Source organism: Euwallacea similis, chromosome 20, assembly GCF_039881205.1.
Source record: "Euwallacea similis isolate ESF13 chromosome 20, ESF131.1, whole genome shotgun sequence".
In the NCBI taxonomy this organism is placed as follows: domain Eukaryota; kingdom Metazoa; phylum Arthropoda; class Insecta; order Coleoptera; family Curculionidae; genus Euwallacea; species Euwallacea similis.
This window is the reverse complement of record NC_089628.1, coordinates 3,562,937-3,586,880: the sequence shown is the minus strand read 5'-3', so window position 1 is coordinate 3,586,880 and position 23,944 is coordinate 3,562,937. Positions and strand designations below refer to the sequence as shown.

Here is a 23,944-nt window from a genome sequence, read left to right as displayed (position 1 = left end):
TTGTATGTGTGAGCTTTCATAAAGAAAGTGATGCGAGGTTGATTATCAAATCATTTAACCTAAGTGTAAAAATCATGATGTCCCATAAAGATAATAGTATTGTGACTTATTTCTGGGCATATGCAGTATGTCACAAACACACTGGTGTTCCGTTGCATATTGGAAATGTACTAAACTTGTACTAATTAAAATAGATCATTTGTGGTAAAAGATAAGGAGGGTCTGGTTATCATCTCATCGAAAACATATGAAGGTGTGAAGAGAATAATTAAGGGATGCAAGCATGGGAAGAACGTAGAAGGTTTGGTATTTGTTCTTTGGAAGAAAAATGAATGCACTCGAGGTGACTCCCACACATTGTATGGGGGATTAATTCATTTCCCGATTTTGAAGGAATAAAGAAGTGCTGTCTAGAGTTGTGTTTGTTTTTTTCTACCTAAGGAATACCAATCTGACATATTTATATACGTAACTAGAGATCTTAGTGCTTTTCGGTCAGAAAGAGCCTAGATTAAAGCATTTTATTTTATTCCTTTGTGACTCAGTGAGTGTTTCTTATCAAAAAATAACTGAATTTTCAGTACACATTTCTCATGAAAGAATGGTTGAGTCTAAAATTTATTTACATATGAATTGCGATGTATACTTCCTCCCTCGTCCTTAAATTTTTCCTGTGATATTCTATTTATTTCCGAGATTGTTCGTGGGAGTTTACTTTTAAACGATGACGCTTACATTTAAGCAATAGCAGGTAAACCATAATGGAACTATTAGTTCTGATTTTTACACCGATAATTATTAACTTCTTCTTCTTAGCTTTTCATTCTCCTCTCATTTTACGAGGATAAAGAAAATTTGGTAAGGTATACTTAGCCACATACTAGAGATCGAAGCTCGTTGTAATCTTAAAAGTTTAAATTAAAAGTTGCATCAAAGAACTCAATAACAAATAACAAGTGAGAAGTGAAGTAAAAATTCGGAACCATTTCAGATGTCCAAATATATTGAGAATTTATAACTATTTCTACAACGAAACACGGACTTTTTTGATCTGCAAATACCGTCCTAAAAAAGGAACGAATAACTTGAAATTTTCTAAAAAAAGTTTTCTGAAGAAGAATGCACTAATTATGTCTTTAATGACATACGCTTTGGGGATATTGTCAATCTTCATAATAATTTAATAAAAATATTTTTTTTAAATTGATGTTTTGTGGGTTGTAGCCAAAATATGGATATGTACGTCTGGTTATCGGAAACTTAAAACCATATAGGTGATTGTCAATTTGTAGAAACTTTCACTGCTGTTTATTTGACATTTGAATGACGCCCGTAAACTAAACAATAACAATAAACAATTTAATTTGAAGTTATGATAATTTCAACATTATTACAAATTAGTAACTAAATAAAGATATGTAACTTAGCAAAAAATGTCCAACTGTTACAAACGTGTCAACTTTTACGATTTATGTCGGCTTTGCGCTCAAAACATCCAGAAAAACAAAATTAAAATATTTGAAAACGAAGGTGGCAAAAACCAGCTACAATTCAAAATCAAAAAGTACCTCTGTATTAATGTATGCCAATGTTTATGTTGATGTATTAACCTAATGAAGATGAATGCATTTTAGGTGAAAGAAGACGATTGTCTTCCTAAAGTGGTGTGTTCAAAATGCATCAAACAACTCGAAATGTGCATGCTGTTTCGAGAAGAATGCCTAAACTCTGAAATGATGTTGTCAACTTATTTTAAAAATTATAAACACACTGAAGAATTTAAGAGATCTGGCAAGGTATCTATCAACTTTCTATTGTAGATTAATTTCATTTCGTTTGGCTCTCTTTCCAAGGTTTACATAAAAGACACTTCAAAACCAGAAATATCTAATGAAGCATTAGCTCAACCTTGCAAAACCAACAGCTCCAAATTGGAAAAAGCCAAAAATCACATAATATCTCAAAAAGAAAAAAATGTTCAGTTGAGTGAGTTAAAAATTTTACATTCCTCCATTACACCTTCTCAGCGAAATGTTTGCTTGAAAGCAATGATACACCCATCAGCTTGCCAACTTAGAAGCCTAAGTTCAGAAGATTTTCAAAGTCAGAATGTCCAGTTACCAATGCCTTTTAATTCTTTAAATGCAGCACTTAAGAAAGTTGTTCAACAGCTGCCAAAAGAAGTTTTGAGCAAAGTTGTGGTCAATTCAAATGGAGAAGTGATTCACTTGTCAACACCAGAAATGATCGAATCTGCATTAAATGATAGATGTAGAACTCAAAAACGAAAAGGAAAGAGTGTGTCTCAAGATTTGTATAATGATGTAATTAAAATCGATCTAACTGATGATGATAATGTAGAGCAAATATCTACACGCAGATATAATGGGATTTCATACTATAAAAATGGACAGAATCAGTTGGCACCTGAAAATCCGTCAGTAATATTCCCTGTTCCGTCACATCAGGTAAGGTAAAATTTATATTTTGAAGAAAAAAACTACAATGTTTATTTGCGAAATTTAATTTTTTTTAAAAATGACATGGATGTGTAACAAAGATATATATATACTTTGACAACTGATAGTATATTTTAATTATGTAATAGACAATAAACCAATGAACACTTGATCCCAAAATACATATATTGAAGTATATTTTTCAGAGCGATAACAATTTTTCAACCGAACTATCAGTGACTGAGAGCTATTCACAACATCACACCACAGTTGATCCTACTGTAATAAATGTCATATGTAATGATAATAATGGCGTAGCTCCCTCAAACTGCAGAGTCAATAATCCATCGTCTAATGCTTTGGAGGACTTACACACATCTGAAATAGTCCTTTCAGCTACCCCGCCTGTTCAAAATTCCCCTAAACTGACTCACAACTCTCCCAAAGTGCACACGTGCGAAGTGTGCTCCAAAACGTTCAAACGACGAGAGCATTTGTATCAGCACATGAAATTACACACGGGCTTTCGACCTTATCAATGTACTGAATGTAGCAAGTCGTTCGTGCGAAAAGAGCACTTATTGAGACATACAGTGTTACATTCGGGCGAGAGGAACTTTTCATGTGACATTTGTAGTAAAAGTTTTTCTAGACATGACAATCTTCTCAAGCATATTCGAACGCACAATAAAGAACCGTCATACACGTGCGATATCTGTCAGAAAGTGTTCATTATTAAGCATTATTACGAGTCGCATCGTGCGGAGCATGGTAAATGTTTTGATACGATGACGGTGTCAGCTCAATGTTAAAACCTATCACAGTCAAATGATTGTATCAAGCAATTTTTAAATATGCTTAAAGTCACGGGGCACCTAAATTAGTTCAAGTCCAGTAGGTGACTTGTTACAGTACGACATTTCTACGGATGGAAAACGTCAACGATTACTGTGACAACGCCTGTATCGTACATTATTTTATTTTATATAGTTTATAATAATTTTAAATCCTAGATAAAAAGAAGTAACTTTTCTTGAAAATATAGCGAACGCAATTTGTCTTTGTAATACAGTCAAACGTAATTAGTTTCAAAAAATAAATAGTACGATGCTTCAAATTATCTTTACGTTAAAGGTAGTGTCCGCTATTTTAAATTTAAGTCCGAGACTAGTTGTAGAAACATCTAAAATTTTTCAAACGAGAGATTTCTAAGAGTTCAGTAAATTTGCTTATCAACATTGTAGTATCAGGTACCGTAATGTTCGATTTACTAGCTGCATTTCACTACAGATAAAACAATTTTCGATTTAAGGGTCCCGTAACTTTAAGTGTATACAAACGTTGCTTGACGCAAACTACCATTAGAGATTTTTAATCAAAACCAATTTGCTTTTCAATGCTAAAGCCATTCAGGTTAGTTCAGGTTACCCAGGTGTTAATCCTGTTCTATCAAATAACTTTTTCACTTTATAAGGAAGTAATTGATGGCGTCTTAACAAAAATACTTATTGTTGATCTCATTATCCATTATAAGACATTCAATCAAGACTACATATTATACAAGCTGATCTAGCAATGTGATCAAATTATATAGGTAGTCCAACAGTTATCTTAGTTACATTTTAATTTCATTTTTCGCTGGCGTTAAATAAGCATTTTTTTTCAATGTGTAAGTTTTCAGTGGGTCCAGCATTCAGTACTAAAGTGACATGTAAATCCAATTTTGCTTGAGAAGATTGTGCGGTCTTTAGAAGAATTTGAGAAATTACGTAGTCAGTTAAAAAAGTCTTCATATACTAACATTTTTTTCAATATTTTTGCTTGCAATTTTGTTTGTTGATATTGACTTGAAGGATATTTCTAATTAAATTTAAATAAAAAAAGCAAATTTACAAAAATATTTTAAAAAAAGATCAGTATATGTCGACTTTTTTGACTGACTGTAAGTATATTCAAACGCAGAAGTAAGTGATCGTTAGTAATGGAAACCATAAAATATCAAAATTAATATTTTTAATCAATTTATTCCAATTTTCAAGCACAATTTTAGACACTTGTAGTATTCCGTTGAATAATATGTATTACTAACGCGCATGCTTGGCAGTTTCATTGCGTAAAATTACTGTCTTTTGGCAAATGCCTAATGTTTTTAAATTAAATGTACTGATACAACATATTTACCATCAGTACGTGCGCCATATTTTCCGCATATTATATTTATACGGATAACAATATGCTATATAGTTACATTATAAACCACAAGTAGATACAATAACAAGAAAGTAGATATTTGTACTTATAGGCATACTTGATTTTGTTGCTATGTTAAAATTTAGTTGTTCTAGTCATTAAAATACCTAAGTAACTTATTATGTATTGCTAATAATGGTATTTTAAATAAATATCAAAAAATCATTTTGATGTTATGTTGGAGATCAATTTCAATATTCTCTATAATGTAGCAAAGTGCAGAATTTATCTATATTATTAGCGTGTAGACGGGCTGAAAAATTAATTTTTTTTTAATTTGTAAGGTCATAGTCATAGCAAATTAAACTTTTGAAAAACCAGATATAAAATAAATTCACAATATTGTCAAAAACATCTCAACATGCCACTTTCTGTACATTGCAACGTCGAATAAATCTTTCCTAGGTAAACGAATTTGTATTGTTGGTGGTGCCATCTAGACGTTAATAGTCAAATTGAATATTGGGGGATAAAAGAAATTTACCTCCGTTCAGCATTGGTACTTCCCTTGCTTCATAGTGTGCGAAACAAATCAAAAATTAATGTATGCACCTATATTGCAGAATTTACGTATTACAAAGAACGGCTTTCTCATGCAATTACCGTAAAGCTTTAAAAAAAACTTCCAAAGTTATGTCTACAGGGTGTCCACCATAAGAATTTACTACCTTTGAAAAATCTTTATTTATTAACGGATTTTAATAATTTTTTTTCGTCGAAAGATCTTCAAAATGCGCATTTCGTATGGAGTTACTTGAGTTCTTCAATTGTAAGCTTTGCCAACTATATTCAATTGTAGGATCTCAAATTTGAAAAAAATGGTATTAGGGATTTAAAAAAAAATAACTACGAATTCTTTTTTAGAATCGCCTAAAACTTATCTGTACCGAATTTCGCTGTTCTAGAATTATAGGGTATGTAAACAAAATTTTTCCCAGTTTTATTAGTTTATTACAACAATGTGGCAAATCAATGTAAATAAATTCATATGAATTTTATACAAATATTGAACCTTTAACAAAAAAATATTCTCTTTAATCTAAATGTTGTCCATTTCAATTAATCCACCAAATTCACTATCTGTCATTATTATTTTTTTTTAATTCCTAATACCATTTTTTGAAATTTGGAACCCTACAATTGAATATAGTTGGTGAAGCTTACAATTGAGGAACGCAAGTAACTTCATTTTAAATGAGCATTTTGAAGATCTTTCAACCAAAAAAAAATTATTAAAATCCGTTAATAAATAAATATTTTTCAAAGGTAGTAAGTCCTTATGGTGGACACCCTATATATATGCGTTACATGAACTTAATAAAGTATTGCTAAGAGGTAAATTCTAAAGATAACTATTTTTCAGTGTATATGTATACTAATATCTTGCAGCAATAAAATTAAAGTGTGTGATAAAAAAATAAGTGAGAATAAAGCTTATTATCTCAATTTTTGGCTGACGAAATGCATGTAAAAAATGGTATCCAAACGATGTACGTGTTTTCGTTTCAAAGCCAAAAGATTTTTGGAAACGGGGTAACTGATATTTTTCGGATTAAAATTCTTATGATTTGTATGACAATTACATGAAGAAAAGTAAGTAGAAATTTAGAGGTTCAAATTTCAATTATATCTAATTTTGCAGGGTCAGTTTACTTATTATTTTGACGCAAATTTTCACATACATCACTAGTTTCAAGTCATCGTTCCGCAATCGGGTGAATTTATATAAATACAAATAAAAACACATAATGCAAGATTACAAAAAACATATTTAATGAAATTGCTATTTTTGACAAACATTTAATTATATGTGACTATATACAAATGGAAAATCATTTGATACTGATAAATAATTTCTCACCAGTAATAACTTCCATCCTCTTTATATAGTTAAGAGTGAACTTCTATTATTTTTTACAAATAAGCATATGGAAATACAATAATAATGTGTTTAGACTTCGTTTTGTCACTCTAATTCACCAACACTAATAAAGTTTGTAATGAATATATTATTTTGGAGTGCTGAAAGCCATTTTTTTTGTTGTTACGATGATTTTCTCTAATAGAAGCAAAAAACGGCATATTACAGTAATTTATTATTTTAACAAAACTATAATAATAGTAATTAATATTGAAGCAAATTCCAGAGCAAATTGGTTCTTCTTACAAACTACTACGGATGATCATATTCAAATGGTTAACACATTTGTTTAAATACTTCGAAACGCTACCTATCTAAATGGGGTAAAATTGGTGAGGTTTGTATGTACAAAGGAGGTTTTAAATTTATTTGGTAAAATTGGATAATTTTACAGAACTAGCTAAATTTAGAATTTGCGACTAACCCATAGTAGATGTATAGGTATTTTATTACAAGAGCAAAACACTCGAGATACTATTTTCAAATTCGATCGCCATTAGTGAAGTTGTTCGAGTGGGTACGAATAGATAAGAGTCATCCACATCTAGGTTAGCTTGATCCCAAAATTTTAAAAGTTATAAGTTCCTTAATCGAGTAAGGTATAGATAAATATGCATTACTAAGTATTCGGCGAAGACATAATATTTGCACCGATTTTCCGCATAAGCATAACTAATTTTCGTATAAATTCGGACTTAAGTAAATGCAAATAATGTTATGTTGTTAATTCAACCTATTTGAAATCATAATGTGTAAGAAACGAGTTGAAAATCGTTATGTGTTGAGCAAAAAAGAGTCCAATGTAACAGAAAAATGCCTGTAAAGAGCCTCGCTCACCTTATTCTTTTTCAAAAGTTTTTGTTTACTCGGCGAGTAAAACTGAAAAGAGCACACTGCAGTTTTGAGCGTTTCGTCATGAATAAAATATATCCTTATGTATTTGTGCATTGCATAAGCTTCCAATAACTTAGCTACATCCCATGTATCTCAAAAATAGCAAAAACGTGCTATCCTTGTATTACCATTCGTTTTAGCAGAGAGCGTCGGCAAAGAACAACGAGGTGCGTGAGGCCCTTCAGGTATAGGTACTTAATAATCCCTATCAATAATTTATTGTTATCATAAGAATATTTTAGCAGCCATAAATCGACACAAATCAGTTCTAAAATTCGTTCGTTGCGCCTCCTCACATATATTGTTCAATGCAGAAATTTGCGACGAAGCAGGCAACAGGCCTGCATACCTGTAAGGCGATTAAGAGCGCTCTTTTCATACTATGAGCAATCTGGCACTGGTTGCAGGTTTCAGCGGCATTTTTTGTCAAATGTGGAATCTTCCAAATGAAGACAAAAACGATTTCACACTGATGTTTTGTATTGCAGCGACCGACCTAAAATATGATTATTTTACATTATTTATAATTCGTTTTGGTAAAAGTTAACTCTTCAGGTTACTGCGACTTCTCAGAGAAATTATAAATTATTCTTAAAGGCGATACTCGTAGGTTTGTTGCGTTAGCAGGGGTGCATGAGCTAGTTTGCAATGTAACAGATATGTATAATATGCACCAGTTCGAGCATTTTAGGTAAAGGTTGACATTAATAATTTACAAAACCATCAGTATTTACCGGGTTAACCTAAATATCACATTGATCAACGTAGACGCAATGAGCCATCTCTTCACTGCCAACGATCAAATCGAAGCCCTGTGATTGGGATAAATGGCAGGGGGCGGTGGAACTGGGCCCTGGGGCAGGTGAAGCTCATGCATCGGCAAAACCGGCAAAAGATGCGTTATCTGCGTTGGCGATCTTCTTACAGTAAATCTTTAGTTAAATCCATCACTTAGCGATCAAGATCAGCTATTGCTGAACGAATAGCTTACCTATGTCTGGTATTTGTGGGAATACAGCCGCAAGGACAGGAACACACTGAGGTATCTTCGATATCTACGGAAGTGGTTTCTGTACAATGGTGACCTAATTGACCACTCAGAATGGATCCGTTGGCTGTGATAACATCTCCGTCTAGCCTTACTGCTCCGGCCAAGGCCTAAAAACGAAGCAATTGATCTTTGATGCAACTAAAATAAACCTGTTAAACAAACCTGAATGGCCTGTGCCTCATCTCGTCGTTCGTCCTCAGTGTTCATTGTCACGAAGCGGAGCACCAAGAGGTTCAGAGAGGCTGCGACAATGGCTAAACCGAAGAGGATAAAAATCAACGAGAACATGACATATTCGGGTTTTTGGCTAAGAGCGTTATCTTTTTGAAGAGCCACCTGAGATAAACATAATTTTAATTGTTAACGATATTCATCGACTTTTTATGGCTCACCATGTCTCCGAACCCGATAGTGGTGAGAGTGATGAAACAATAGTAAACGGAGTCGAAGTAACTCCAACCCTCGTAACGGGAAAACGCTGCTGCGCCCCCCAAAATAGTGAGCGAGGACAAAAAGGTGACGACGCAGATCAGATCCAATTCTGACGCGTTAGTTTGCTTGCAATGCAAGGAAGACCTTACAGATCTAATTATAACACTGGTGGAAAGATAAACCTATGTGGAGATGGTCATGGCATTGAGAGAAGGTTGAGCCTCACCTACTCAATTTATTGACCCTTTCGCCGATACTCTGGAACATAACCAGCCCCAAAGGGATGCCGATCATCGCGTACATCATTGTGAAAAGCTTACCGGCTATAGTACTTGGCGTCGAGTGACCATATCTAAAGAAGTCAGAATTTAACAATTTAGTTTTAGGTATTTTGATATTCGCCATATTTTCAAGAAACATTGTTGGTTTTAACTACACACGTAATTTTTTTGTAAATTAAGAAACATTATGAAATAAAATAATATGTTAGAGTATTTGTCTGAGACTCGGTTCTTGCCATTGCCTCGTCCATAAAAAACTAGTGCTACATCGAGCCTGCTACTGAATTTGTGACGTAAATACTATTACGTTAACGTATTACGTACGTTACATGAACAAGTACTATAAGCATACTCAATGAAAGTGTTCTCGCACTGTGGTCTAATTTACAAAGGATTTGTGTTTTAAGTCAGAACAAACAATGATTTTTGATAATATGGCAGATGCAATATATATCTCTGACTCTGTCGAAAGGTACTCATCGAAATTTGCCCATCTATAGCGGTTAAAGAAATCTATTTTGACAATATGAAATAGTTACCCTATAGTAGTTAACACAGTAGTGGCGTAATAGAACGCCCCCGTGAATTTCCATTGTTGCCCCGCTCTATGGGGCTCCGACTTCATGACCACTGTCTCCATTATCCTGAAGTCTTCTTCACTTATGTTGTACTTACGTCTAATTATTACTTGAATTTCTGGGGAAAAAATGAGATATGGGATTAGTGACAGCGAGGTGCGTTATTCTACGCGAACTTTTATCGGCACCTTGAAGCACTGTTTTGCGTTTGCTCTCGGTCTCGGACTCGAGAGCGTCGAAGAATGCCGCCCCCGTGAGCAGGTACGTGAAGGTGCACACAATCAGAGAGAGGGTGCGGACGTTTTGCTTCTTCATTCTCTAGCGCGCCGCATGCTGGAGCTGGGGGTCCCGCAGCGCTACCTGCCCCCCGCGGGCCCCCCTGAAGCCCGCCACCGCATTACACGACCACCTGTTTACATCAAAGTATTAATGAGGGATCATCATTTGATTACATAAATATTTCAAAAATTCTATAATATTTAAACAAATTAAGAATTTGGCCAGTACGCATCTGCTCTTCAAGGAATAAAATTGCAAATTTTGTTGATTTTAAAGAACACTTGATTCTCACATGAGATGCTTAAAGTAGTGTCATAGTGTGCATTGTTTCAGCTTCATAATTTTCTAGTCTCAAGTTTTAAGAATTGAAAAATTCATCAGCAAAAAAAAATATAAAAGAACACGTGTTGCCCCAAAAAAATTAGATAAATATTGAATTCGTCAGGACGGTATAATAAGTATATTATTGAAAACGTTAAGCAAATTTTGTCAAGTAAGCTTTTTTAGATTTTTACAGATTACAGACCGATTTGAAACGAAGTTCATAAAAATTATTTTAACGATACAAATGAGCTTAAGAGAATATATGTATGTGTTTTTCGTGAAATAGAGAATCTCTAGAATAGTAATTATCTTTATTGCAACCAACAAATATCACATATAAACTTCTTAAAACCCAAAAAGCCACCTGCATCTCTGTCCCAACACAACAGAAATCGTTGAACTTGCTGCAGTGACAGTAAAACTGACTGCATGACTTGTCAAAAATTCACTTACTTCTTTATAACCACCGCATTGAAACACTATGGGAAAACTCTGATGGTACACTGTACGTGCGGGTGAACACTAACCGTCGCACCAAAAGCCCATAATGTTCCCGGACACCCTCAGTGATTTCCGATTTTCGTCTCAATTAACACGAAAATGCAAGTTTTTTTGTCTCCGTCCGCGGGGATTCTGGATACGGATGACTCTGGACGTACACGCGGTCCAGATGGGATCGATACTGGCTCCGCAGTGACGTAACGCAGCTCTTAGTTGATGATAGAGTTCGAAATTGGGTGAGAGCGCTTTATTTCTCGCTTCTTGGAGGGTTTTGTGCGTTGCAAATAAAGTCAGCACGCCGATTTTTTCCTAATTAAAAAATGTTTAACAAACAACCAGTACGGTTACTTTCCTGAGAAGCAATAGGAAATTTATATTAGGGCGACCCCAGATCAAACGGCAAATATTTCAACCGGTAGATATTACTAATAAAATTGACTGGCACCGAATTTTACTTAAAATATCATTTTTTAAATTATTTTGATTTTGAAGGACAAATACCGTGGTTTAACACCCTATAAAAGGTCAAAGGATAATATTTGAAAATTTAGGATTGTCACGAGACGAGTGTGGAAAATGCCAACGAGCACTGTAACAACACCTAATGGACGTGTATCGTATATTATTTTATTTCATATTGTCGCCTAATGTACAAGAGATTTGCGATCTGGGTCGAAACAATGTTTCTTGAAAATCTGGCGAATGCCAATTTTACCTTGACCAATTTACTTATTTTTCTTACTCTTCTTCAAGTACGACTCCTTGATGCAAAATATACTGATCGTCATTAATTTAAATCAAGTTCAAGTTCTCTGATTGTCGATTTACCGACGACAAATCAGCACGGGATAAATAGATCTGTACGGACAAAATGTGAAATAAAAGTAATTTAATTTGGCTAACCTTACTAATAATATATTATCAACTTGATGTTTCCAGACTTTTAAAACTTAATAATATGTATTACAAAATCCTTGTAACTTAATACAAAAATCCAATAAATATTAATTACTGCTCAAAGTTGAATATAACAACAATATTTCGTTTGATGATGTATATTATACACTTAGTATAATAAATATACAATTTATTTCCTTAGAAAAATAGCAAAAATACTTCAAAATCGGTTTTAGGTTCACCTCAATAAGCAGCCTGAGATTCGTGTTATTTTATAATATAAACTACACAATCTACGTACTTCACCTCAGAAATTATGAATTTAACCGGTCAAAACGTTTCAATAACCATTTAAAAGCAACTCACACAAAATTAAATGCTTTTTTATTCGTTTAAATAATATTCTTACTTGAAACGAAACTTGAACTATACTTAGGCAGCCTTAAAGCTTTTATCAGTTCTTCAAATTACGCACACAGAATCTCGTAATCAGCAAAGGACAATTCCTGACCTGCATACGGGATATACAGCACGCCATGGCTCGGCTGGACCTTACCAGTGGTCAAAGCTCCATCATGAACAGCCCTGCCCACATACAGGGTTTCTCCGTCTTCAGATTGACCAGCAGGGACGGCGTTTGGTGGTATGTTTCCCCCGGAGGTTGCCAACCATTGACCAGGGAAGTCACAAAGGACCTGAAAATACAAACACTATAGAGCCGGGTGTTTCAAGACGGCTAAATAGAGGTAAATATTAAGTTCGCCATATTTTTTAAAAACATTGTTTATTTTTACCTAAAACAATTCGTTCGTTTGCTATATAGTACTTGTTGACATTTTCCAAAAAAGAAATTCGTGTCCCTACTGGGTTTACGACATACACATGTAACCATTACCTCATATTCTTGGACGGGGTTTTCGGTACCACCCCAGGCGACGTATGCTTGCCCATGACTTGAGAGTAGTTTTCCGGGAATTAGGCCGCCGTTGAAGTTGGCCCGAACGACATAAATTGGTTCCCCGTTGTCTTCTCCGCCCGCGAAAGCGCTTGGGGGTACCTGACCCGAACTGGCCGCCACCCAACATTGACCTCCAGCTACTCCTCTGGGTCCCCTGCTACCTGATAGTCCTATCAAATTTTTTTATATGATAATTTTTTGTCAAAAAACTACAACACTGACTTACCACCAATATCAGAGGGAGGTTGAATAACCCAATTCCCGTTAGCACCCCATCCAGTGCACACCCCGACATATTCGATGTCCACTCTCTCCCCATCGGCCCAAGACAAAAAGGGAGCCGGTTCTCCCTCTCGACCAACTGCAATGGTGCCGTTGTCCCAACGGATCCAGAATCCTCGGGACTCCCCATCGCTGAGAATATTAGGTGTCGGTACCTCGGCCACGTCAGGTTTGGTTCTGTTTTTACGGATGATCTAAAAAGAATTATAAAGATAAATTGGTAAATTGATACAATAGGTGTTATCGTTGAGTACTCACCGATTTGGTGTTGCCCCATCCCCCGATGAAAATTTCGTACATAGGGTCAACTTCGGCTGCCTGAGCGCTAAGGGCTATGTGTGCGTCATGTGGAGCTTTCACCCTGAACTGCACAAAGCCGGAGGCGTTGGGAAAGAAGCAGTATTCAAGTTTGTCCTCGGTGAAAAGCTCTGCGGATTGAAATATTTAATAAATGATCGGTTTTATTTATAGGAAGAATATACTAAAAGTGGCTCTTGCCAACAATCGGCTTTGGTGAGATAGAAAATGGCTTTGAAAATAGGTCAGGCACGGTTGTAGCCGGCCAGGCGGCGGGGATCGATCTTCAAAAGAGCTGTTTACTTAAGAAAAACTTTTTAATGTGTAAACATTGGAATGTTCTATCCGCGCCTAGCACTAACCTTCGTTATGTCGTGTGCAAGTTGGAATCGAGCTGTTGCCATTACACTCAGCTATAAACGATTATCCATTGTTCATGGATGTAATGGTAATAGCCTCGGAAATAATACACCCCGATTTGCAAAATAGGTTGAGAATAGATATATAGGCACGACAAAATGAAAACGCAGAATAAACTTTAAATTTCTATAGAAATTGTGGATGAACGTACGATCAATTAGAAGTTTTATAAAATTACTTTCGATAGATGATGTATATGAGAAACACTCATTTTCTTGTTTAAATATTAACTTCACATTCTTTAACGTTTTGATTTTCGTCGCGTGTTTATTTTGCCCCTGCACGCGATCTAATTTCGATATACAGTTCAAGCTGCTGACACGAAATCTGATCGTGTATAAGGGTTGTATTACCGAATATTTTCAGCTTTAATCATTGCTATAACATATTTGCAATAAATTTTACATATAAGATTTTTTTGCGTGTTTATTTTCGTTTTCTAAGCATATTTTCGTATCTAAGTAAGTTTTTTACTATTGAATTTATTTCCTAATCATTTGATTTGGTCTGATATTCCTACTACATGGTATAAAAAAGTTTCGTAATTTATTAAATTTAATTTTATAAATGTGATATCAAAAGTGAATTTTCGAACATAATCACCTCAAACAAATAACAGTGATTCTATCTCGACAATATAAATTTGTCGTCAACTACGTTCGAGAACGCTGATTCACAACGTTTAACAGAAATTCCTCATGAATTAAAAAAATATATTTTTGTCGAAAAAATATGTGTGTGTTACTATTAATTCCCTCAATCCCATCAAAGGTACATCACAAATATAATCAGTAATTACATATAACTATCATTGTTTATACAAGGTTAACTATACATATAACTTTATTGCTTATACAAACTCAGCGAAATTTAAATACAACAAAATGGATAATAAAATCGTACAAATCGTGTTTGGAACAAATTCGCTCATCATTACATTAACCACTTCTAATAGATTGCTTACGTAAAAATTATATAGGACTGGGTGTATGAGTTCGTTTATAATGTAATAAATGATACGTCATTGTATTATAAGTTGCTATTATTAGAGTTTTAGTTTTTCACCATGTTAAATACTTTCATTCAAACTTACAAACACATTCGAGCAGAAAAATTATCAAACAGACTTCATTAGTATATGAATTATGCAATAAAACTTTCCAACAAAAGACATTGCACAGGTCCATAGTATGAAAAAATAGTATATAGAATTATGAGTTGATAAAGTTGGAATCACCGTACTCTCCTCATAGGGCATATTTTCAATGTTTCTCAATCCATCTCTGTAACATTCCGTCTTATTTCTAATAAGATGACCTTAGGCTATGACTGGACGTCTATAAATAGCCGATTATGTCCATAATAAACAGTAGGTGGTTATGGTCAACTGCCGGCCCACCAGAAGGTCGAATTCTTCAATTACTAATTAATATTGGTGTCTTGATTATACGCCTTGTATTGCGATTGCTGTGTTGTCTTTAAGCCGGTCGTTTGAAATGAGAAAGCGACTATAAATAAAGCGCTATTGAAGTTTCGAAACTTTTACTTCAGCCGCATCTAGTGAGCGTGACATGATGATTGGAAAAAAGGAAAAGTATTGTTAAATTTAAAAAAAATTTTACCTGAAATTAAATTTCAATACCAAAACAGCGCATTTGCCAAAGAAAAAACTCATCTTATTAAAACAAAAAAGCGATAAGTGCATTCTTTTTTAGTCTGTGAAATACTCACCAATATTACTCATTTTCAATATGTTAGAACTAGAAAACTTGAAACAACTTCACGTAACTCTTAACAACGATGTAAATGAATCTGAATCTGAACACGTCAACGTTTCAACGTGCGACGCCTCTTTATAAAATGTTCAACGTTTGCGCTCTTTCAAATCGAACCACACAATTTGATGGGTCCAGTTGGGATTGGGGGGGATTTGTGGAGAACGAGGAACGAATAGGGGGGGGGGGGGGGGCACTGGGCAATACATCATTTCTAAATTCGTCTGCTGACCCACAGCTTCGGTGATCTGGTTCAGTTGAAACCGAGAGGCGATTATGTGGGTTACATTAGTTAGTAAAAGAAAAGGCGATTGCATATGTGGATGTTTCCGAAGAATTCTATTCATGTAATTGAAGACGTGGGGTGATAACTATTGTGGTTCTGATGTGGGCCCAGTAAGAATGCAATGTATGAGTAATGTCGCGAATCCTTCGAATTTTTTTTATATAGAAACATTTATGTCAGATAGTTTTTATAAATAAAATAAACGTGAATTTCTGGAATACTGCTTTACTTTCAAGAATAGCGAAAGGAATGTGTCACCCGATATAATTCGTGATAGTTACTGTGAGCGCACATGTTTACATTAAAACGAATCAACATAAATACATTTCATCCCCTTCATCAAAGCTTACATCTACATGGAGTTGTGGAGTCGAACAGCAATTCATGGAAATTTGGTATGAATATACTTTCAAGTCAGGTACCACAGAGCGGTCTCTACTTGAAACAAGTTTCTTCAAACTCTTCTGATATGGTCCTATTTCGTAGATATCATTCCAGTGGAAATTTAATTGTTTACGTAAATTTTTTTAAAAGGAACCTGAGGTGATCTAACTGCGGGGAGTGTATTAACAACCAGTTTTCATTTTTTTTTAACTGCAGCGGATCTAGTCCATATTTCTCCAAATGTATTTTATTTCTCGGAGCGGCCTCTGAATTCCCGGATGTTTAACATACTCTGCAACTATGTAATAAGCACGATAATCCTTTTTCACCATAATGTCAAGTTTTTCGAATTTGTTTCAAGTTTTATTTCGGAAAATAAAAACTTATCTAGCGTTTCATTTTTCTTTCAAATATAGATATTTTGAAAATAATCGACAATGCTGTCCATTTCGATGATAAGACACCTATGAGTTATCGAAGGGAATTATTAAATAGCCTTTTTATTTTATTATATTTATTAAACATCTTTACGAGCTTTCTATTAAATTGATCAGGCAACCTTTGCGACGAGGGAATCAACGACGACGCCGACACCGTGACAAGGGCCAGTGTGGCGCCTCAGATATTATTGCAAATGACAGCTATTGTTTCAGTACGATCAATTGTGTTCATGTTATTAGAAACATCATCAGGTAAAGACAGTCATATGATTATCACACTGTTCAAGATTGTTCCGTCAAAACTTTATAAATTTCATTAGATATTGTTTATTACATAATAGTATTATATAAAGTATATTATATAATAATAAATATTTAACAAAATAGATGTTTACTTTAATGAATTATGTTTAGCACTACTATAATGGTTATGGGTATATGTATGTAAGTAATGGATTATTTACAGAAGCTTTTAGATACTGACTGTCAAATATATGCGACAACTTGTACATATGTATATACATGGCGTTTGCATTTTGAAATATTTTTCTTAATCGAAATTCATTTTTGCGGTCAAAATTTTTATGGCATGTATAAGAATTTGATTTTCAAGAAACCAGTAGCGTAAATGACAATTTGAACAAAAAATACTTTTAGTCAATGAATAACCTCTACTTGGTGTTGAATGGTGTAGGTCCGCCATAATTATAAATATTAAAAACCTATTGTACCTCAGAATGATAATTCAAGGCAAGCATTAACATAATGTATCTACCGGTTCCTTGCATGAATGACTTCAGTGTTCGTTTACCGCTATAAAATATGGGTTATGGTGTTTGATTAACTATGATAATGCTGTATTAAGTAAAGTTATTTCCGGACCTCAGTGAATAATTTGTAAACACCTTAAAAATGTATTATGTGTATTATTATCTATTTACAAATACATTTTATTTACACTTTTCCTGTAAACATATAATATTTCTTATAATGCTCGTACATGACCTTAAACATCTCGGTGGATGCCTTCGAGAGCGCCCTCAACAAATAGGAAACAGCATGATGATCGCAAAGAGACATTAAACTATAGATGCAGTTGTTTAAATGCAACTGAAACAATATTTTGTTGAAAACGTAAACTATCTTTGTTCCCAAAATTAACGCTCACCTTAACATTAGGATACAAATTAATCTGTTCGTATCGCTTTAAAATATCAGCGATAAGAAACACCACAATCCTTCCCATATCCTTCTTGCAAGCGACCAAGTTTCTGGTCAACTTTTCTAGGCGATGCATGCAGTCGGCCGCTTTTTTCACCTCCAAACACTCCTCCTTACCGCCGTCCGAATTGCTCTTTAGAGTGACCGTTTTTAGCACTACTCGGTATTGTTGCAGGAAAACTGGAAGTCTATCCATAACAATGGGATTTCGGTGTTTTAGAAACATCTCCAAAATGGATATTGCGAGCGCGAATGCTGATTCAAATTGCTTCGGATCGAATGGGTGGAGCATTATTATGGAAGGAGTTGAAAGTAGCGTGTCGATTATTGGTGGAGACAGAATGAACTAAAATTTTTTTTTTTTTAATAGCGAGAGCTAATGGAAAATACTGACGTGTTGGGCCTGTAAAACGTTTTGCTCCAAATGAACAATGTTTTTCATTAGGTCGGAATCGCAATTCCCCAAAATAAGTGATAGCTGGTATAGCAGTGTTTCTAGGGAAACCTGCCATGTCTGCATTTTAACTGGATTTATATCACATGTCAAAACAGATTCCCACGTCTTTAATTGTTTTGCCAATTGCGACCAATGCTGAGTTTGAATGCAATTTACCTGAAAAAAACTTATTTTAATATCAAAACAAAACTTAAATCCTTGAAAATCAGGCAGATTTACCGACATATTCAACAAATCTTGGACCAGTAACGCAAACTCCTCATTGGGAATAGCACAAATGATCAAATTGACAAGATGTGAGTAGTCTTCGTTTAATTCGCTGGCTTTACAAGCGCTCCATATCTTGATAACGATGTCACTGTCCAATGAATTGATCTGCATGCGATTTTGCAAAACTATTGTAAATAACTTGGCACAGTCTTTCTTGTTCATGGTGTTAATGTTCCCAAGACAGTGTTCCAGATATCGATCCAGCTTTGATAGCAATATCTGAGTCGAGTCTGAGCTTTTATTCATAGTTAAGTGGTGCTTCAAGCACAGGGCATATGCCTCGACTAGAAGATCAGATTTGCAGACTAGTTTGGTCATTTTCATTAGGATGAGCTCTTTATAGAGGGCAGATTTCTTCTTTGTAGAGGTAGAGAGTTTGTTCTTTTTCGTCTGTAGTAATAATTGGAGATATGTTCAATAGGATTGAGGCGGATTATTCACTTTTTTCTTTTATTATATACACATATTGAGGTAAAATACCTTACCCGATTTATAATTTGAATCAACAAAATGCTGTAAGCGAGATTCTGTTCATTATCCAAGTCATCCATTAAATGCAAAACCAGCGGTTCCAAATGCGATACCGCTTCATCACTCTTGAAAACGTTGTCCAACAATAAGGAAAACACTAGACTGTGACGGCTAAAATTGACGATAAATCTTGTGACTACAACCTTCAGATCAAATGTGTCTGCCAGTGAGAATTTACACGCTTGAAAGATTCCTGAAACACATTCTGTGTTAAACATGCAACTTTTCTTGGCACGCTTCCCTTAAGTTATTACCGATTATCAAATCCTCCACGTCTCTGTACACTGATTGACAACAAGCTGAAAGGTCTTTGCTGAGTGACAGAAGATATAATAAAATCAGTTTCTGTACATCCGTCTCGCTATAAATAAACGAAAGCTTTTTCATTATTCCAAGATATTTCGCCAATCTATCCTCTTTACTCTTTATACTATCAACGCAGTTTTCCTGCCACTCCTCAAACAGCTGAATTAAATGTGCCATTACCCCTCCCATATCACATGGTGTAGTGCTCATAAACGCTTTTTCCGGTAACAAGCGGAAAACGTTTTCACTGAGACTCATCTGAACTGCATCAGCATCGCGTTTCCTTTTTACACGGAAGAGTTTGTTTATCTTACTCATCAAAGTATACACTGTAACATTGGTAAGAAGTTGTGAATCTCTTATTGCAGTATCACCGAGTTTGTGGTTGTTTTGAATTAGATGCTCAGCCAAGTGAATTAGCGAATATTTGTCAACTTTGCAAAGCAGAACACTTAAGACGAATTTGTCCGAGAGCAGGTCCTGCCAAGATGCTCTAATATGCGTCGGCAGAACTTTAAGAATGCCTTTTATGGCTTCGTCGTTGACTTGTCTCTCCAACAATAGCATGGCTTTCACTTTTTGTACGTACAGCCTTTGCTAAAAATATATTAAACAATGCAGTCAAATGGATGAAGGTATACAGGATGTTGTCTACTTCAAATGCATGCTTTCAATGTTTTTCTTACCAATAATTGGAAACATGGAGATGTGCCAAAGTTCGTGATCCGTTGCACAATTAGGTGCCACTCTTTAACAGTCATGTATGAGTGTAAATACGTCAAACTTGAGGCCAAATAATGTTTGTCCTTAATTGTAGTAATATGCACATCATTATTTGTTGAATAATAGCTCAGAGTAATGTATATTTCGGCCCAAATATAGGCTAGATTTAAAAAGGTGCGCATCGTGGTACGGTTCTAGAAGAAAAATTTGTCATGTTGGTGAATTGCTTTACTAAAGATAATGTTGCCAACACTAAATGTATACTCTAAGACTTACATGATGTCTTTTTAGTATTGCAGAACCAAAATCCTTTAACAATTCCTTTAAGTCCTCCAAACCTGCTACAAACTTGACGACGACGTTTTGAGGAATTGTGTGGTCGGCAATTTTAATGCTCTGCAACAAATTTGTTATCAAAATGCCCAGTAATTCTATAAATACCAGTCCTCTAGAGTCTGCAAGTGAAAAATCCTGCATGATGTCATTCTTAAAGTTCAATTTTAACTCACCACTGTCATCATAGCTGCCATCAGAGTATTCAAGAATGGAGCTTTTTAAGTGATGGAGCAAAGTTTTAAACACGTTAATAATCTGCCAACTGGCCAAACCAATAAGACACCTTGACAAATTTTCTAAAATAGTATTAGTAAACATGCTTTCTACTGATAATTCATCAATAATGTCAGTTGCAACGTCGAATTCTCCTTTGAATGGGTATATAATATTCTCATTGCTACTCTTTTCTCCAAGAAAAGCCATTTTTAGGGCGGGAACTATTTTCGCAATAAAGTTCTCCACTCGATGAAGCTTTTCAAAAACTTCAAATATGGATACTACCACCTTGTCATAACATTGTGTAAATTCTGCATGGTTCGTCATCATAACAAACACCAATAAATTGCTGGCAATAGGTTCAATAACCAAGGGATTAATTGCCATACATTTAAGGATGATTCCTAGTACAGTAGAATTTAAAACTCTCAAACCTATAAGAGTCTTCAACAGATTTCTTAAGAAATCAGTGAATGAATTCTGATTTGAAATACAAGAATCTTGAAAATTCTGAAAACTTAGAGTTTCAGTTAAATCCAAGAGAATGGTGGTAGCAGTACTGAAGTTGAGTGCACTTTGCTTAAGTTTGAATGGAATGTTAATTTGAAAATCATTGGATATGTCAAATTGTAGAAGATGAGTGATCAAGACAAAGCATTTAAATGGATATTGGGGATCTTTGAAACTATGACAGAAAGCTGCGAAGAACAGCTTATAGCTGAGAGTTCTATGATCAGGCAAAGTACGATGCAGGAACTTAAGTATGTGTTTAGGTATGGAGTTTTTTTCATTTGACTCAATTTCAGAACAAAACAGATTATTAAGAAAAGTTATAAAATGCTTTGTATTTCCTTGCAGCACACACTGAAAAGAGTAGTGATATAGCTTGATATATGTCACTTCAGTTTAAACTTACTCTTTCAATTAGTAGAACAGTTTTCAAAAAACTTTGTTTATTCAAGTAAAAATCTGAAACTTTTTGTATCAGTACTGGATACAAATGAGTTAAAAAATGTTTTGGAAAATCCTCATGAGACAACACTTCCTTAGGATACAAAGATGAACTTTCAATAAAATTGATGTACTCCACTGGAGAATCAGTTACATCAATACTGGTTGCAATAAATTCACAGTAGATGTCAATGTTGAATTTTGAAAACTGTTGAAAAAATGTACTGGCACATAGCAATGAAATACATTTTAAAATTGCAGGTTTGTAGTTAGTGATGACTAACTTGGATTTAAGAGCCTAAAAAAAAGAATGGATTGATAATTTAAAATCTCCTAATGGTTATAAGCAGCCACAACAACCAGCAAATTTGAAATGAGAATCTTTTATGCAAAACCAAATAAATCAATTGTGTTTATAATAAATCAATATTAATAGTTAACTTGATAAAAAAAAGTGGATTTATTTATCCTGTTTTGCTTTGCAGCTTCTCAAATGATACTTGCCTGCATGATAAATAAGATATCCTCATTGGTAACATCATGTTGGGTAAATTCAGCAAACTGTTTTGATGACAACCACTTTTCTAAAAGATCTGTAACATGATTCGTACCCAGCTGCTCATTTGGAATGCTTAAAATCCATTTTAGTAACAAAGATTCCTTATGTCTAAATTCAAATCGGGGAACACTAAAGGCCCTTTCAGCCAGCTTAATGCGTTTTTTCAGTGGTTCTTCCTGGTTATCCAGGGTTTGCAGAAGGGCTAAAATATACTAGATTAGATCGGAATGAAATGAGCAAAAAATTGTGACAGTACCTTTAAAAAGCGACATTATAAGGCATTATGTATACAGTTCAGATATTATGTGTTAAACCGATGAAAAAGGATACTTTTAACATTAATCGGCACAAAGGTACTTAACAAAAACAAGGCACGTTCCACGCTTTATGTTTTAGGTTATGTTATTTATTAAGGCTTAAGACATTCGTCTTGCATCTCTTTCTAATAACGAAGGGGTAAATGGAGACAGAAGATATATGTGTGTTTTGTATTAATTATTTACATTGTAACAAAAGGCTAAAATTACAAATTGTGTGCTATACAACTTCAAATCACTGCTCAATTTTTCAAATATTACAGTACTAAAACGCATTATGCTGAGATGTGTGGAATGCGTAAACAAATTATTCTATTATAAATCATTCAAATCTGTAGCAATGTTTGATGAATATTGGAATTGGTCATTACTGCTGTGTAGGGTTTTTATGTTGTAGCTGTAATATAATTTCCTGACAAATTTAACGCTGCCAACTACAAGCGATTGATTAATAACCCCTAATATTGACAGAAGGATCAAGGCAATTATATCTGATATTGTACGTTCAGGAAATATTTGAAATTTATTGACCACTTTACTTAAGTGATTGACATGCTCCTTTATCGAAGTTTCCGTATGAGTCTTCTATAAATTTAAGGGGAAAATTAGAATGAACACTGCTGACTTTCACTAGATTGAAAGGATACGAAACATGTGTCTTTCCCATTTGGCAACCATAAACAGCTCTGTAACGAGCAGGTATCGCATATACCAATAACTGATGAAATTCTTCAAGTGTATAAACATTTTTCTGCAGCAAAAAGTTAAAATTTCTAAACTCAAATTTTAATTCAATAATAGGCACAGAAACAACCTCAACCCACATCCGTCAAACTTAAACTTCAAAATTTTAATTCACAAAATTACACTACAACTAGGAAATTAAATCTGTAACGTCATAACAACTATGTAGACATTGTAGACATTTTTTTACGCATTTTTTCATTATACCGCGCAAAAATTTGTACGGAGTTAAATATTAATTTGTTGGTATGGGAATAATTAGTGTTCATATGAGATTGTGTTCGGTTGAAAACAAGTAGAAATCACACTTTCTAAATTCAATTTACTTTTACAGTGCCGGGAATGTTGTATTGTTTACGTTTAAATCTTCGAATTCACACGATCATAGAGCGAAAATTTGGATAGAACACAAATTAAATTTAAGTAAAAGTTTTGGCAATTGAGAAGAGAAAAAATAAGGGACACGAGTACGTTGGTAATTGTAGATTATTAATGTTAATAATGAATTGTGTTTGAAGCCAGTTTATTCTTCAAATTGGCCGCTAAATCATATCTTCCCCATTGGTCGTCAACACCCCGGGCGTGAAGGACATGCGCAACGCGA

General features: G+C 34.4%; 4 protein-coding genes across 10 annotated transcripts in view; 1 reads left to right on the top strand and 3 right to left on the bottom strand.

The window, feature by feature from the left end:
- Positions 1-1,324: 1,324 nt before the first annotated feature.
- Positions 1,325-4,823, top strand: LOC136415624 (uncharacterized). 2 transcript variants are annotated; one of them, XM_066400289.1, is made up of 4 exons: positions 1,325-1,580; positions 1,635-1,796; positions 1,854-2,468; positions 2,666-4,822. In XM_066400289.1, exons 1-4 carry the CDS (start codon positions 1,434-1,436, stop codon positions 3,269-3,271), a joined length of 1,530 nt encoding a protein of 509 aa, XP_066256386.1. In that variant the 5' UTR covers positions 1,325-1,433; the 3' UTR covers positions 3,272-4,822. The 2 variants fall into 2 exon arrangements, with proteins under 2 accessions (XP_066256386.1, XP_066256387.1); XM_066400290.1 differs by having other exon boundaries at positions 1,334-1,530; positions 2,666-4,823.
- A 1,963-nt stretch (positions 4,824-6,786) lies between these two features.
- Positions 6,787-11,253, bottom strand: Task6 (TWIK-related acid-sensitive K[+] channel 6). Of its 4 annotated transcripts, XR_010752615.1 has the most exons (9): positions 10,923-11,252; positions 10,055-10,275; positions 9,828-9,984; positions 9,234-9,359; positions 8,968-9,172; positions 8,738-8,911; positions 8,516-8,682; positions 8,259-8,456; positions 6,787-8,020 (listed from the first exon to the last, which is right to left on the bottom strand). XR_010752615.1 is itself a non-coding variant. In XM_066400087.1 (8 exons), exons 2-8 carry the CDS (start codon positions 10,179-10,181, stop codon positions 8,324-8,326), a joined length of 1,077 nt encoding a protein of 358 aa, XP_066256184.1. In that variant the 5' UTR covers positions 10,182-10,275; positions 10,923-11,253; the 3' UTR covers positions 6,787-8,323. The 4 variants fall into 4 exon arrangements, 3 of the variants coding, with proteins under 3 accessions (XP_066256184.1, XP_066256183.1, XP_066256185.1); XM_066400087.1 differs by having other exon boundaries at positions 6,787-8,444; positions 10,923-11,253; XM_066400086.1 differs by having other exon boundaries at positions 6,787-8,456.
- Positions 11,254-12,028: 775 nt separating this feature from the next.
- LOC136415325 (C3 and PZP-like alpha-2-macroglobulin domain-containing protein 8) overlaps positions 12,029-23,944 on the bottom strand; it is a 45,494-nt gene continuing 33,578 nt past the window's right edge. Inside the window, exons 1-5 of one of the 3 annotated variants that reach the window (XM_066399855.1) lie at positions 15,556-15,710; positions 13,366-13,535; positions 13,055-13,301; positions 12,763-12,995; positions 12,029-12,562 (exon numbers count right to left, since the gene is read on the bottom strand). In XM_066399855.1, coding sequence (XP_066255952.1) covers positions 12,335-12,562; positions 12,763-12,995; positions 13,055-13,301; positions 13,366-13,535; positions 15,556-15,568 — 891 coding nt within the window. In that variant the 5' untranslated portion in view covers positions 15,569-15,710 and the 3' untranslated portion in view covers positions 12,029-12,334. Of the gene's footprint in view, positions 12,563-12,762; positions 12,996-13,051; positions 13,302-13,365; positions 13,537-15,555; positions 15,711-23,944 lie in introns of those variants that run through there. The other 2 variants (XM_066399854.1, XM_066399856.1) reach the window with 2 other exon arrangements.
- Positions 17,618-22,907, bottom strand: LOC136415314 (uncharacterized). Its single transcript, XM_066399832.1, has 12 exons — positions 22,536-22,907; positions 22,225-22,481; positions 21,686-22,018; positions 20,727-21,633; positions 20,494-20,672; positions 20,181-20,411; positions 19,443-20,091; positions 19,143-19,381; positions 18,607-19,047; positions 18,325-18,543; positions 17,878-18,276; positions 17,618-17,819 (listed from the first exon to the last, which is right to left on the bottom strand). The coding sequence occupies exons 1-12, from the start codon at positions 22,549-22,551 to the stop codon at positions 17,664-17,666; spliced, it is 4,026 nt and encodes a 1,341-aa protein (XP_066255929.1). The 5' UTR covers positions 22,552-22,907; the 3' UTR covers positions 17,618-17,663.

Coding starts and splice junctions, on each gene's coding strand:
- LOC136415624 (XM_066400289.1), top strand. CDS start 1,434: ATGTCCAACTGTTACAAACGTGTCAACTTTTACGATTTATGTCGGCTT. Junction 1,581..1,634: donor AAAAGTACCTCTGTATTAAT/GTATGCCAATGT, acceptor AATGCATTTTAG/GTGAAAGAAGACGATTGTCT. Junction 1,797..1,853: donor AATTTAAGAGATCTGGCAAG/GTATCTATCAAC, acceptor TCTCTTTCCAAG/GTTTACATAAAAGACACTTC.
- Task6 (XM_066400086.1), bottom strand. CDS start 10,181: ATGAAGAAGCAAAACGTCCGCACCCTCTCTCTGATTGTGTGCACCTTC. Junction 9,985..10,054: donor ACGCAAAACAGTGCTTCAAG/GTGCCGATAAAA, acceptor TTTTTTCCCCAG/AAATTCAAGTAATAATTAGA. Junction 8,912..8,967: donor CTATCGGGTTCGGAGACATG/GTGAGCCATAAA, acceptor TGTTTATCTCAG/GTGGCTCTTCAAAAAGATAA.
- LOC136415314 (XM_066399832.1), bottom strand. Junction 19,382..19,442: donor CGTGGAGGATTTGATAATCG/GTAATAACTTAA, acceptor AATGTGTTTCAG/GAATCTTTCAAGCGTGTAAA. Junction 17,820..17,877: donor ATTTGTATCCTAATGTTAAG/GTGAGCGTTAAT, acceptor ATATTGTTTCAG/TTGCATTTAAACAACTGCAT.